Source organism: Carcharodon carcharias, chromosome 15, assembly GCF_017639515.1.
Source record: "Carcharodon carcharias isolate sCarCar2 chromosome 15, sCarCar2.pri, whole genome shotgun sequence".
Taxonomy (NCBI): Eukaryota; Metazoa; Chordata; class Chondrichthyes; order Lamniformes; family Lamnidae; genus Carcharodon; species Carcharodon carcharias.
The window spans coordinates 91736889-91753147 of NC_054481.1; the positions used below are offsets into that span (position 1 = coordinate 91736889).

A 16259-nucleotide genomic window follows, 5' to 3' on the forward strand; every position below is an offset into this window, starting at 1 on the left:
GAAATTCCTTCGCGCTACAGTGTTAAATGAGTATCCCCTTATTCTGTAATTATTGCCCCTAGTTCAGGATTCCCCCACTATTGGAAAGATCTTCTCAACATCTACCCTGTCAAGCGCCCTCAGAATAGATCACCCCTCATTCTTCTAAACTCTAATGACTAAGAGCCTAACCTGTTTAGCCATTCTTGATAAGTCAACCCCTTCATCCCAGGAATCAGCCCAGTGAATCTCTTTTGAGTTGCCTCCAATGTCAGTATATTCTTTCTTAAACACAGAGACCAAAACAGTACACAGTACTCCAGGTGCGGCCTCATCATCACCATGTACAGTTGTAACAAGACTTCCCTATTTTTAAATTCCAACCCCCTTGCAATACAGGTCAAAATTCCATTTGCCTTCTTAATTACTTGCTGCACCTGCATGGTAATGTTTTGTGTTTCATGCACAAAAATATCAAGATCCCTCTGTGTTGCACTTTTTTGGAGTCTCTCTCCATTTAAATAATAGCCTGCCTTTTGATTTTTCCTACCAAAGTGCATGACCTCACACTTTCCTACATTAAACTCCATCTGTCAGCTTTTGCTCACTCACTCAACCTGTCTATATCCCCTTGCAGATCCCTTATGCCCTCATCACAACATACCCTCCCAACTATTTTTCTATCATCAGAAAATTTGGATACATTACACTCTGCCCCTCCTCCAAGTCATTAATATAGATAGTAAATAATTGAGGCCCTAGGACTGATCCTTGTGGCACTCCACTAGTTACATCTTTCCAACGTGAAAATGACCCATTAATCCCGACTCTCTGTCTTCTGTGTGTTAACCAATCCTCAATCCATGCTAATACATTACCCCCAGTACTGTGTGCTTTTAGCTTGTGCAATAACCTTTTATGTGGCACCTTAAGAATGCCTCCTGGAAATCCAAATACACTGCATCTACTGGTTCCCCTTTATCAACTCTGCTTGATATATCCTCAAAGAACTCTAGCAAATTTGTCAAACATGATTTCCCTTTCACAAAACCATGTTTACTCTGTTTGATTGCGTTAAAGTTTTCTAAATGTCCTGCTATTTCTCCCTTAATAATGGACTCTAGCATTTTCCCAGTGACAGATGTTAGGCTGATTGGCCTATAGTTTCCTACTTTTTGTCTTCCTCTCTTCTTGAACAAGGGCATCACATTAGCAGCTTTCCAATCTGCTGGGACCCTCCCAGAATCCAGTAAGTTCTGGAATATTTTGACAAATGTCTCCATTATCTCTGTAGCCACTTCCTTTAAAACCCTTGGATGCAGGCCATCAGGTCCAGCTCCTTGTCTGCCTTTAGTCTCTTTAGTTTGTCAAATACTTTGTCCCTCTAGATAGAATTTGTTGAAAGTTCTTTTCTTCCATTAGCTTCTTGCTTATCTGATATCTTTGGACTGTTTATAGACTGATGCAAAATATTGGTTTAAATTATCTGCATTTCCCTGTTCCCCGTTATCAATTCTCCAGTTGCATCCTCCAAGGGCCCATGCTCAGTTTAGCTACTCTCTTTTTACCTACCTGTGGAAGCTCTTGCTGCTTGTTTTTATATTTCTAGCCAATTTACTTTCAAAATCAATTTTCTCCCTCTTTATTAGCCTTTTAGTCATCCGCTGCTGTCCCTAAAAAATTCCCATCCTCTGACCTACCACAAGTTTTCGCCACTTTGTATGCCTTAGTTTTTGATTGGATACTCTCCTTGACCATCTTTGTTAACCACGGGTGGTTCATCCTTCTCATGGAGTCCTTCCTTTTGACCGGGATAAATTTTTGCTGAGCGATATGAAATATTTGCTTAAATGTCTGCCACTGCTTGCCCACTGACATATGGGAAGGTGGTGGCATAATGGTATTGTTGCTAGACTAGTGATCCAGGGACCCAGGGTAATGCTATAGGACCTGGGTTCAAATCTCACTATGGCAGATGGTGGAATTTGAATTCAATATGAACCTGGACTTAAAAGTCTAATGATGACCATGAAACCATTGCCAATTGTCGTAAAAACCCATCTGGTTCATTGTCCTTTAGGGAAAGAACTCTGCTATCCTTACCTAGTCTGGCCTACATATGACTCCAGATCCACATCAATGTGGTTGACTCTTAAATGAACAAGGGCAATTAAAGATGGACAATTGCCTAGCCAGCAATGCCCACATCCCATGAATGAGTAAAAAGAAAAAAATTCCCTTAGTCTATTTTCCCAGCCCACTTTAGCCAACTCTTTCTTCATACCTCTGTAATTTCCCTTATTTAAGTTGAGGACACTGGGTTGATCTGAGTTGCTCACCGTCAAACTGAATTTGGAATTCTACCATGTTGTGATCATTATCCCCTAGAGGATCCTTAACTATGAGATCTCTTGTTAATCCTGCCTCATTACACATTACTAAATTTCTCTAAGAAACAATCCCTGATGCACTCTACAAACTCGTCTTCCATGTTGCCCCACTAGTCTGATTTGTCCAGTCAACATGCTGATTAAACTCACCCATGACAGTTGTAGCGCCCTTCTTACACGCCTCCATTATTTCCCAATTCATACTTTATCCTACAGTGAGGCAACTCTTCAGGGCCAAAAGACGACTCCCACCCATGACTTCTTCCTCTTGCCATTTCTTTTTTCTACCCACCTGATTCCACATCACGATCTGTTGTACCTATATCACTACTCACCACCGCACTGATACCTTCCTTTATTAACAAAGCTATCCCACCTCCTTTTCCTTTTTGCCTACTTTTTCCAGGATATTGAATACCCTTGAATATTGAGTTCCCAGCCTTGGTCACTCTGCAACTATGGCTCTATAATAGCTACCAAGTCATATCCATTGATTTCTATTTGTGCCGTCAACTGATCTATCTTGTTACAAATGCTGCCTGCATTCAGATAAAGAGCCTTAAGCTTTGAATTTTTATTATTATTACTCATTCTGGTTCTAATTTCTTCTGCACTCTTCTGCTTATATTTTCTGCCCCTTCTTGTTACACTTTGATTATTGTTCGCCTCTTCACCACCCTGCACCTCTGCTCTCTCAATTATTTTTGATTTTCTAAACTTCCCTTCAATTGAACCCTCCCGCCACAAATTTGTTCAAAGCCCTATCCACAACCCTGGTTATATGATTCGTCAGGACACTGATCCCAGCATGGTTCAAATGAAGCCCATCCCAATGGAACAGCTCTCTCCTTCCCCAGTACTGGTGCCAGTGCCCTTTGAATTGGAACCCATTTCTCTCCCACACCAATCTTTGAGCCACGCATTTACCCCTCTAATATTATTTACCCTACACCAATTTGCACGCGGCTTAGGTAGAAATCTGGAGATTATTACCTTTGTGGTTCTGCTTTTTAATTTACCCCTGAGCTGCTCGTAGTCCCTCAGCAGAACCTCTTTCCTAGTCCTACCTATGTCGTTGATACCTACGTGGACCATGACAACTGGATCCTATCCCTCCCACACCAAGTTCCTCTCCAGCCCAGAACAGATGTCCATAACCTTGGCACCAGATAGGCAACACAGCCTTTGGGATTCTCTGTCTTTGCTGCAGAGTACACTGTCCCCTCACTATGCTATCCCCTATTACTACTGCATCTCTCTTTTCTCCCCACTACTTGAATGGTGCTCTGTACCGCGGCGCTCTGGTCAGTTCGCTCATCCACCCTGCAGTCTGTGACCTCGTCCACACCGGGAGCAAGAACCTCATACCTATTGGACAAGGGCACTGGCTGAGGCTCCTCCAAAGCTAAATTCTGGATCCCTATACCTGCCTCACTTGCAGTCACACCCTCCTATCCCTGACCATGGACCAATTTGATGTAATTAATCTAAGGGGTGTAACTGCCTCCCGAAACACAGTGTACAGGTAACTCTCTCCCTCCCTGATGTGTCGCAGTGTCCACAGCTCAGACTGCAGCTCATCACCTCTGAGCTGAAATTCTTCGAGCAGCCAACAATTACTGCGGATGTGGTCACCGTGGATTGTAACAGCATCCACCAGCTCCCACATTCTTGCTTACGTTAATTTTGTTGAGTCCCGGATAGAATAGTAGTTTCTTTGTGATGTCTGCATGCTACCCTCTTCTGCTAGGGTAATACTGATGCAAAGTAATTACTCAGTTGGACTGCCATTTCCTTATTTTCATGGACCATAATACTGTTATCATGCAGTTTTCAATTGCCCAATTGCTTCCGACTGCCCTGTTTCTCTGAATGTAATTGTAGAAGTTTTCAGGTTGATTTTGATATCCCTTGCAAGTTTCTTTTAATGCTCCAGTTTGTTTCTCCTACTGTCTGTTTTTTCAACCTTTGCTATTGTTATGACACAGCAATTGGTAAAGGCTGAGTTGTTTAAAATCCAGAGGGAAACTTGAACAACTGTCATAACCTATATTTTCAATTGTTTTGTTTGAGATGCAGCTCTGAGTTCAGGAATAAAACCCCCAAGCTTCAAAAGGCTTTTATATAAAATTAAATTAAACATTTATTAATTTAACAAGTTAAACATATACATGTCTACAAATTACTGCCATTATAACTTTGAAACAAATCCGCAAATTAATCACTCCCAGGTAAATCTTCACCAAGGCAACAATAACCTGTAGACTTTAAACAGACACTAGGCAAAACACATTTGGCTTTACAAATTCAAAATGAGGTCCCTTGCAATTTTGTTCCTTTGCAGACACAGTTCTTGGATAACAGGGTGGTTAGATGTTAAATGCCTCTGACACATAAACACAAACTCCTTTCAGTTTATACCTAGCTTCCCCTTTGAATGTAAATTTTCCATTGTATTATTATTTTAAAAAAATTACCTGCTAAAAATAATCTTTTCATTCCACCAATTTTATTAGTAATATAAACATATTGCTTGGTGTCTCCCAGCTAGGTGCAAGATTTTACCCATTCTTTTGAATGGTTTATTCGACAAATGCAAATTGCACTTTACCTTCTACTCCTTACATTTGTCTAATTAACATCTCAAACTACTATACATCAAAGCACCTCAACTAGTTGGTTTAATCCAATTAAGCCAAACACAGACACACACATAGACATAGACCCTACTACAAGTCCAATTTAAAAATAATTTCCAATAACATTATAGACATTAATATCTCTTCATGACACTATTCCTTGTATCATTTCCATTCACCAGGATCTATCCTATTTTTTGCATTTTTCAATGCATTTTCTTTTAGATAGAAGGGAGATAATTAATAAGCTAGACAAACTTAGAGAGGATAAAACCAGGGGCTATTAATATAAGATAGGCACTAATAATTCCAATAAGGAATTTGATCAGAAGAATCTTCTGAGCGGTGAGGATGTAGAACTTGTCTCTACATGGAGCAGTTGAAGTGAATAGCATAGATGCATTTAAAAGGAAGCTGGATAAGTACACAAAGGAGAAAGGAATAGAAGGACTTGCTGATAGGCTGGAAATAACTAAGGTGGGGGACGGCTTGGGTGAACCATACAGCAGTATGGACCTGTTGGACTGAAGGTCCTGTTTCTTTGCTATAAATTCTAAGAATCCCAGCATATGTTACTGTCATCAGGAGCAGAAGGGAGAAAGCTGGAGAAAAAAGTTAGAAAGGGCCTTAGCCAGTGCTGTAACAAACTGCAGCATCAGGACTTGCTTTCAGTCAATTTTTATTGTTGAGCATGAACAAGATTAAAATATTATCATCTTTTCTTTGAAGAAATGTCTTCAGTTGCAGGAGTTATTTTTAGTAAAATTGCAACCTTTTATTGGAAGATTTGTCGTCTTCCAAGAAAGTTTTTAAGCCCTTGGTACACTTCACATGCTCAGCGACCACAGTAATATCACAAGCTGCTTTTAGCTTGCAAGCATGTCCATTTTCTAAAGAGTTTGCAGCATAGAATCATAGAATAGTTATAACGCAAGGTGTCCATTTGGTCCATCGAGCCAATGCCAGCTCTCTGCAAGAGCCATTTAGCTTGTCCCACTCTTCTGCCTTTCCCCCATATAACTGAATTTTTTTCCCTTTAGCATGCTTATCTCATTTCCCTCTGAATGCCATGATTGTGCTGCCTTCACCACAGAATGCATTACACTGGTGTTTCTTACATCTGTGTAACGTCTTGGTAGCCTGCTATTTGAGAGACACTTACAACCCATCCATAGAAATCAAGGAATCCCTTTTAAAATAATGATGTTTTTAAGTTTAGGGCCATTTCAAAAAAAGCTGAATGGTTCTCCCCAGTGTCTAGGCCAAGGTTTAATACTCACCCAACATCACCAAAACAGATTATCTGAGATAGCCTCATTACTCTAAAGTACTTATTTGGCTATCAAGTGCTTTGCGGTATCCTGAGGTGATGGAAGGCACTATATAATTGCAAGTCTTTCTTTTCATATGTTTCAGTACTGGCAGGTTACCTGGAAGCATATCTGTACCTGGATGTACTTGAAGTACCAACTGATGTTGGGAGAATGGTTGGAGGTCACTTTGCACTTACAGGTCAGCCCTAACAAGGTTGTGTGAAAAGTAGGGCCTTCTCAACTCTACCCCAACAATGTGCCCGAAACCCACATTCAGAAGCCAATCCCTGTCTGTACCAGGCTAAGATGTTCAGTTCCCCAAATCAGCGCAAAATAGAATGTTGTTACAAAATAAATCTGCAATATGACAGACGCTGCCTCAGCTTTTTTAATAAGATTCCTGTATCTTTTTAACATAAGAATCCACCAGACCTAATCATTTGTATGTGCTGTAGATGTAGCAGTGACCATGAATATTTTTGTGTCATTTAAGTTTCTTGAAGGCCTCCTTTGTCCTGGGAAGATTCAGTGCACCCTTGACTGATAAACCCACGAACAGTTTTAACCAAGTAGGAATTCTTTCTTAATGAAAAGTTTCGGAAAGTTATTTCTTTATTTTCAGGTAAAGCGGGTGGAATCAGGCACTATAACCTTCCGCTTCTCAAGCCGGACAGATAGGCACACAGGCACTACTGTCAAACTATCCAGCGTGTCTAGGAAATCAAGCCGAACACGAGGATCACAAGTACATTCTTTGTTCAGTAAGTTACTTACAAGCTGCTTTAGAAGCAGTGGCCTTGCGTGCATTTTGAATAACGCAATAATTAGGAGTTTGAGTTCTTGTGCGTAGCAGAATTTTATGTAATGATGTTTTCAAATCATGAAATTCATTTAATTGTACTGTTTCAAAAGAAGGATTCAAATCTGTTTGAGGAAATGAGAAGTATTTTGACTAACTAGGAGTAAACTAGAAGAGGAAACTGCAGTGCATTCAACATTCTAATTTTTTTTTTAAAAGAGGTTCTAATTAATGGTAGAGCAGAACCTTAATGAGGGTCAAATCTATTCAAATTAAATCCTTTTACGAAATAAATTGATTATTTCAACCAAAGCTATGTGGAAGTGAGCATACCAGTGAAAAGTTTGTGTGCTCAAATTCCATTATAGGTTTGAACGAATAACCTAGGCTGACACTTCCCTGCTGAGTACTGAGCGAGTGCTGCATTGTAGGTGGTGGCATCATCTGCCTGTTCATGTGGGCACAAGAGATCCAGTGGCATTATTCAAACAAAAGTTTTCCCAGTGTCTTGACTTATTTTCATTCCTCTGCTATAGCACCATCAAAAACATGTTATCTTGTTGTTCATTCATTTGTTGTTTGTAGGATTTGCTGTGTGCAAATTGGCTGATTGCTTAAGGGAAAAAAGGTAATTGCACTTCAAAAGCAGGTTCATTGGTTCAGAATGATTTGAGATGTGCAGGGAATGTGATAAGATGCTATATAAATGCAAATTTTTCTTTTATTCATTTTCCCCTGAGGCAATACATTTACTACAATGAGACCAGTTAACTCATCTGAACCAGGAAATATGCTCATTTGTATGATTTACTGTTATGGAGGGTGGATTTTGTGAACCTATTCTGAAACTATGAATAAATTGTATAAAACTGCTAAAACAATGACCATGTTGGGGTGGATGAGGTTTAAAATTCTAAATCATCATCTGGCCCCCAATCTGCCGCTGTTTTTATGGCAGTAGATTGCATGGACAATGAATGCCCCATCTTAGATTGGTGGGACACTTCATTAGAATATTTAAATTGGTCTCTGGCTATGCAATTGGGAGCCTGATTTAAGTGTGATGGTTGCTGGCCGGGTTTCACGTGGCTCAGGAAACTGGGCAGTGAAATGGAAATAGGAGTAGCCAGACCAAGCAGGCAAGAGCTCACTCATTGTGGAGCCGCCAAGGGGAGCGGGAATGTTCTCCCTAGCCCCTTTAGCAAACCTTCTGCCAATTGTGTCCTCTCCTCACTGTCCTGATCAGCCAACCCTTATCTCAAGCTGTCTGCCCCACGATTTGCCAACCATCTTCCTTTCCATCTTCCAACCTCTGACCTATCCCTCCCCCCGACTCTGATCCCTCAGCCCTGCACCAGCCTTTGATCTTTCTCCCTTGCCAGGGATCCTTGGTTGTGGCGCCTGCCCCTGGCTTTCCGTCTCAACAGTCAACCAGCCTGCCAATCTGTCCAGCTGCCGGGAGGAAGGTGGGTTAAAAAAAATAATAGAGGTCCTGCTGTTAAATTTCCATTCCTGGGATTTCTGGGTTTCACCAACTTTCTTACAAAACATGCTACGAACCTGCCCCCCATAAATATCAGGGCATTTAGATTGCATAACTACATTGATATGAAACCAATATGCAGCTTTTAATGTTCTGGCATAGGAAAAATTCTTCTCTCTATTGATCATAAATCATTACTTTATTGTAGTGCTTTACAGCAAATACAAACAGCAACATGAATATGTATATATGTCAGTCACTTTGTCTGGAACTGGTTTCAGTAAAAAGAGAAAATAAGACATGTATTTGTCTACCTTGCAGGCAGCTATTAGTAATATAGTCCTTCCTTAAACTCTTGGCAGATTCAGTGAGAGTTCTGTTGCTCTGGGCTAATCAAGTATTTTTTTTTCTGTTTTCAACTCACTCACTGTGCTGTTGAAATAAGCATTAACATTACAATAGTAAAACCACTCAGACATCAGGAGTAACATTATTATTGCACTAATCATTCTCAGACATCAGGGCCAGAATTTTCTGCTTGACATGTTGGGGGTGGGCCCCGCATATCCACATGTAAAATGACGCACGGTGATGTCGGGCGACTGTCCCGATGTCACCACGCGCCATTGCGATATTTCGCTGGGTGGGCGCATGATGAAGTTTGACGCGCGCACACCATTAATTAACGGGCTAGTTAAGGCCCTTAAATTGGCAATCGACGCTGATTTTCAGGCGCCCGTGTGATCTTTGGCTCAGCCCACAAGTACAATGGGCAGGCGGGTAAGCGACATTTTAGTAAAACTCACCCACGGGCAGGATATGTGGGCTCAGTGGGGTTATCAATCTGGTCTATGAGTATTTATTGCAGAAAGTTTTTTAAACTTGCCTGTGTGACCTGTAGCAGTTCAGAACGAATTCCAGCAGCTTTCTGTGCACTTTGAACCTTCAGCTCAGCACTCTTCAATCAGGAATCTTTATCAGGCCTGCAGCTTTTCGGAGGCTTCCCTTTAGCCTGGGTATGGGTTCTGATATGTCCACTGGAGGCAGCCCCTCTGAGGAGGAAGGGAGGGATAGAATAAGGAGGAGGCCAGGAGTGCACATTCAGCCTCCAGGGGAGCCATCTTTGGGAGTACAGGCATAGGCACAAGGGGCGCAGGGCCAAGAGGTAGTCCAAGGTGGAAGGGGCCGCAGAAGTTGTTGCTATCCTGCTGCCAGAGTATACAGGTGGAGAAGCAGCTACCTCAATATGACTGAGGTGCAGTGCCAAAGGAGGCTCTGACTGTCAAGGGAGACAGTCAACTATATCTGTCAGATGATTGGCCCTCAGGTGTGAGGGAGGGCATCTGGAATTGCTCCTGGCAGACAGGCTGTGATGCTGAAAGGAACAAGAACAGTGGATCAGTTAGCGTGCACACAGTGACATACTTCATCCCTTTCCCCCTGGCTCATTATGCGCTCAACCTTCCAGAACCTATGGAGACGCATATTGGTGGGGTGGCAAATAGGCAGAGACCCAAACATTACAGGCACATACTGACGGCCTGGTCAGATGGTCTGAGGAATGCCAAATGGAATGTTATATGGATAAGTGTGAGGTGATGCACTTGGGCAGGAGAAACAAGGTGCGGGAATACACGAGGAATGGTAGGACCGTGGAAAGTAAGGAGAATCAGAAGGACCTTGCTGAGCATGTGGACAGGCCCGTTAAGGTGGCGGGACAGATACATAAGGCGTTTGAGAAGGTAAATACCATACTTACCATTATTAGCCAAGGAATAGAATATAGGAACAGGGAGGTCATGTTGCAAGTGCAGAAAACGCTGCCTGGCCACAGCTATAGTTCTGCGTGCTGTTGTGATATGTGCTTCACGGGAGGGATGTGATTGGAGTGGACAAAGTGCAGAGGTCGCTGACCAGGATGCATGCTGGGCTGGAGAGTTGGAGTTATGAGGAGACACAGCATAGACTGGGGTTATTTCCCCTGGAGCAGAGGAGGATGAGGGGTGACATTATTGAGCTTTATAACATTATGAGGGGCGTAGATAGGGTGGACAGAAAGGAACTTTTCCCCTTGGCGGAGGGATGAGCAACCTGGTGGCATTGACTTAAGGTAAGGGGCATGAGGTTGACAGGTGAGGGTGATGAAGAACTTTTGCACACAGTAATGTGGGATGCACTGGCTGAAAGGGTAGTGGAGCCAGAAACCCTCCTAACATGTAATAAGTATTTGGATGTGCAGTTGCGATGCCCAAGGCTGTGGGGATAGTGGTGGGAAATGGGATAAGGCAACTTTGGAAGGTGCTTGACACGAGCATCTTTGAAGGGCCGAGGGACCTTTGTCTATGACCCACACCTCTGACTCTATCAGTCTGTGAATGAGCAATGTTGCTACAATAATGATTCAAACAATCATCAGTGCTTTGGATGGTGGGAAGACAGAGCGGATGTCACTGTGCACCTCAAATACCTGACCATTCCATCCCAGCCTCACCGACACCTGTGGACCTGGGTGCATGGTGCCTTTCAAGCTCCAGGGCCTCTTGCTTGAACTGGCTCAAAACCATCAGCTGGGCCTGGCTGTCTCCAGTCCGCAAATGCTAACAGGCATTGTGAGCATTCTTCTCCTGAAGAACAGAAAAATCCATTTATTGTGGAAAGTTGCACATGGACTCTGCACACGCACGCTGCATCCCAACCACAGTGGCCTATATCTGGCCTCCAGTGCCTCCTCTCATCTACTGCTGATCAGTCACAAAAAGATAGTATGCCTGCTCCCAATCACCACCACACCCCCATCACCCCCGCCCCCCTGCAACGGCCACCTTGGACACATTCTGCGTTTCTGCATCCATCGCTTTAAGAAACACATGGGGCAGAATTTTGCCCTTGGTGGGCGAGTGGGCCTCACCGGCTCGGCGGCGGGCGGGCAGCTGAAACAGGGCCCACTGCCATTTTGAGTGGACGGGCCAATTAAGGCCCCCCCAGCGGCCTGCCCAACAGGAAGGGCTATGCCCTTCCTGTGCGGGGTGGGGAGGGAATCCCCAACAGTCATGCGCGCGAAAGAGCACACTGCCCCCTGAGGCAAAGTGCTGTCTTAGGGAGTTTACTGACAGGTAAGAAAAGTCAAAAAATAGAGAAATATTAAAAGTATTAACATGCTCCCCTCATGTGACAATGTCACACAAGATGGGACATGTTAATAAGAAACACATAAAGTTTATTAAATTTTTTAAACACGGACATGAAACTTCATCCCACCAGTGGATGAAGTTTCATGAATAATCTGGAGCCCGCTGGGGCCCCTGGCCTGCCCGCCAGCCTTAAGCTTGGATGGGCAGAGTCTTTAACAAGGTTAATTAGCCTGTCAATGGCCTTAATTGGCCATTGACAGGTTGGCGGGTGGACAGCTGATTTCGCTGTCCGCCCGTCTTCCTGAAGATTTAAATTGACCGGGATGATGTCGGGGGTTCCTCCCGACGTCATCCCGCGTAATTTTCCCCTCACCGAGCGGGCCCCACCCCCAAATTGCCAAGGAGAAAATCCTGGCTATGGTCTACACTCCCATAGCAAGGAAGCGCATTTAGGTGCGGTGTCGAGGGCAGCAAATGGCTCTTGGCCATGAGACCTTGAGGCTCCCCTTCCACAATCTCATCACCGTGAATAGGATATGTGCTAGAGTGCTGAGTATGCGCCTAGTTGCATCTCCTGTAGGTTGCCCCCAGACTAATCATGTGCGACTAAGAGCTACACATGGTGTGGGGGAGAACCCATCTCCTCATGAACCACTGAGGCTGATGTAAGCATGGGCACCATCTCTTGCCCACCCAGCATACGAAAAATGCCCAACATGATTCAATGCAGTCATGACAGTAAGACTTGTCGGGGGGGGGGGGGCCTCAAAGGCTAAGGCTACCTGCTGGGTTAAATGCCCAATGCCAACATGGTACTCACCCTTCCAGAACACAACAAATTGTTGAAGCGCTTACGACACTGGATCCAGGTGCGCTGCACCACATCATGGGAGCTCACCACCTCTGCCACCTCCTCCCAGGCACGTTTCATCATGTGAGGGGGCCTCCTCCTCCCATCCTGGGGAACCAGCACCTCCTGCCGTGCTGCCCCCTCCTTGAGGGCAGCAAGGCAATCATCAGAAAAGCGAGGTCCACATTGGCCCCCCGCTGGCCCAGTCTGCCCTGTTCCTGTGGCAGACCCTGCACCTACCCTGCTCCTCTGCCTTTCCCTCCAGAATGCCCTGCTAAGCAGACCCTCTGCAGTTGGATCTCCAGGTGGACATTGTGAACAGCCTACAGGTGGCTGCAAGGCCTTCTTTTAAACAGGCTGCTGGGTCGCCATTGGACCCAGCGGTCTGTGCATGCCCGCCGCAACCTGAACACTCCCGATATCCACGGGAGTCGGAAATGCTCTGTGTGGGCCTTAATTGGCCCGCCCGGGCAAAATGGCAGCGTGGCCTCGATCGCGGGTGCCGATCGAGTCCATGCCTGCCCTCCCTTGTCTGCTCCTGCTCCACCCGCCCGCCAAACAGAAAATTTTGCCCATGAGTAACATTATTACTGTACTAATCATTCTAAGCAACTAATTTAAATACTTAAAGTACAATTTTGTATTGAAATATGAAAAAACATTGACTATTTTAGTCCTATTGTCCATTTTCTCTTGTCACTGCTTACTCCTCTTTTATTTTCCTATTTCTTGATTTTAACTTTATTTTTTTACCTTGCCTGCCTCTAGCCTACCTATCACAACTTGTTTGCTTCTCCCTGCTTCTTAAAACTTTATATGTTTCAGTTACCTTTATCCTGATGACTGCCTAGAGATCACTGTCAAGAGATTTTCAATGGATGAAAATTAGTTTTATAGGCCAATTTACCAACTAGCCTAAGAAGTCCTGGAGAGTGAACAGTGACAGGGTTACTTCCTAGCCATAATGGGTCTTATTTTTAACATGAAAATCCCATCCAAACAAAGAAACGTTATTGTAGCCTCTGCAGCCCAACAATGTTCAGACCACTCAACTCATCTACGATGATTAATTAATTTTCAGATTAACTTGTTCCAGGATGGAGTGTGTCTGCCGTACTTTATTTGTGCTTTGCTAGTTGTTTGCCAAAAGAACATCGTTCTCCCTCCTGTCTAGTGTAATGATTTGAGAGGGTCCCCTGTGAGATGAGATTGATTTGTGGAGTGTTGGTTGTCAGGGAAAATTGAATTTTCAGGCATTTGGTGAGATATTGTTTATTGTGAGGATCTGATTCCTTTCATTGCAAGCAGTTCAAGTAAAATCGGCTGCTTCTGAATCAAAGCCATATTCCCTTTTTGCTTTATAGAAGTCATTCTAACTCCCATTGCAGTTTAAAGCAATGATCTTGGAGTGTTGGCTGATATGTTGGATATCAGGAAGTGAATCCCCTTGCCACTTTGGTGTATAAGTGAGACAAAAAAATATTTATGGTGGAAAAATTGGGCAGGAACTGTTTTTATCTATCTTCCATCATTACTTTGCATCCTTCAAGTTCCGTTGTGCTTTTTGGCCCTTCTTGCAATTCCCTGTCAGGTTGGTCAATGAGGGTCTTAAAGGCAGGCTCTAGCTGTCTGGAGGAGATGGGAGGAGCTCTGCAATATGCTTCAGATTGTGTCACTTTTTTCCTTCATTCTTTCATGGGATGTGGGTGTTTTTACAAGGCCAGCAACTAGGATAAAGTCGCAGAGAACTGAGGCAGGCCTTCTAACCAGCCCATCTTAGCACTCACCCGGCCCTGTGGCCACTTACAATCCACTTCTGCCTCTAAACTGTCCCCATTCCCCCCACCCCCTGGAATGAAAATTGGATGTAACAGGGCCCATTAAACCGAGGTAGGTCTGCCGAGCCAGGAAATTTCCCAACTCAAACTAGCCCCTGACAAAAACTGAAAGTGACATCCAGGACAGGTTCTTATATGCAGCAGAGAAGGAAGGAGAGCTTTTGAATGTTCAGGGTGCAGTTCCTTCAAGGAGACAATTATCCACATCTGTCTTGCCAAGAAATAGCAATAGTATCTTACTTGTATGTAGAATGCTAAATTTCGGTCAGACAATCACTTGTTATGAACAATATACAATCTTAAGTTGAATTTATAGAAATATTTTTGTGTTAAGAAAGGTAAAAATGGCTTCAGCTTCAGTTAGGTTTTGTTTATGAAGCTTGGTGCCTGGGAGTCTGGATAGACTTGTGATGAGGTTTCAGGTCCTTTGGGTTTGTTTGTGTGGATATATTTTTAATGAGATCTTACAGACCCTCAAGTGAAAGAAATGGGTTAAAAGAGGTTGAAAGTTCAGTGATTTTGGAAACAAAACACAAAGTAGGAAAGCCTTACTGTTGCCTAGCGACAGTGATCCAAGTACAGGAGTGAAAGAGGGGAGTTCAGCGTTCAGAGAGAAGACAGGGTTTTGAAGCCCACTGAGAATAAAACTGCATAGCTAATGGGATAGTAGTTAACTAAATAATTAGCTATGGGACTTGGTGAAGTGATCAGTTTAGCGGAGGTGCCACTGGAAGACTGAGTTTAGGGAACACGTTTGTTTGCTGTGCGGTTGAAGAATCAACTCAAGTTTAGAGTGCGATTGTTGGGTGTCTCGAGGAGAGAAATAAGTTGGGTGAGAAGCATCAAGTAAATGCTCAGGAATTCACTGGAAGAAAACTGTAACTGTGCCAGTCCCAAGTGAGAAGCCTTTGTGTTAAGCTCGTGACAACTCTTCACTGGTTTATGTGTCTGTAAAGATATTGCTGTGGTAAAGGAATAGTGGGAATTTGAATTGTTGTCTTATGTTTGAATTGAGTTCTTTCCAAAATTTTTGTCTAGTGTAATACAGTTCAGTTTTCTTATTTTAATAAATAGTTTATACTGCTACAATTACCTTCATTGCTCCTAGGTATGGGGGGGAGGAACTTGAACCAACAGTTCTGTTTTTGATCACCATTGGAAATGTTTGGGTTGGTTGAGGACAGGGTTGATTTGAACTCTGGTGCAAATTGGAATTAAATAGTCTTCCGGCATTCACTGTTAAAGCCTCACACATCAGCAATGGCCACTTGGGGGAGGTATCACAGAATCACAGACTTTTAATGGCATAGAAGATGGCCATTCAGCCCATCGTGCCTGCACCGGTTCTCCAAATGAGCATTATGACCTAGTGCCACTGCCCTGCCTTTTCCTTTTACCTCTGCATATTGTTTCTATTCAAATAATCATCTGATGCCCTCTTGAATGCCTTGATTGAACATGGCTCCATCACACTTCCAGGCAGTGCATTCCAGACCCGCACCACTCGTTGTGTGAAAAGGTTTTTTCTCACGTCACATTTGCTTCTTTTGCAAATCACTTTACATCTGTGCCCTCGTGCTCTTGATCTTTTTACGAGCAGGAATAGCATCCCCCTATCTATTTTGTCCAGCCTCCTCATGATTTGGAATATCACTATCAAATCTCCTCTTAGCCTTCTTCTCTTCAAGGAGAACAGTCCCAACCTCTCCAATCTATCTTTGTAACTGAAGTTTCTCATCCCTGATGCCATTTTGTAAACCTCTTCTACAGTCTGCCCAATGTGTTCACATCCTTTCTATAATGTGGTGCCCAGAACTGTACACAATACTCCGGCTGA

General features: G+C 43.5%; 1 protein-coding gene across 2 annotated transcripts in view; it reads left to right on the forward strand.

Annotated features, from left to right (window-relative positions):
- nphp4 (nephronophthisis 4) overlaps positions 1–16259 on the forward strand; it is a 475487-nt gene that overhangs the window by 304927 nt on the left and 154301 nt on the right. For both annotated transcript variants that reach the window (XR_005945404.1, XM_041207356.1), the window contains exon 10: positions 6944–7082. Coding sequence is in view for 1 of the 2 variants with exons in the window: in XM_041207356.1 (XP_041063290.1) it covers positions 6944–7082 (139 nt within the window). In the remaining variant the exon portion in view is untranslated. The remainder of the gene's footprint in view (positions 1–6943; positions 7083–16259) is intronic.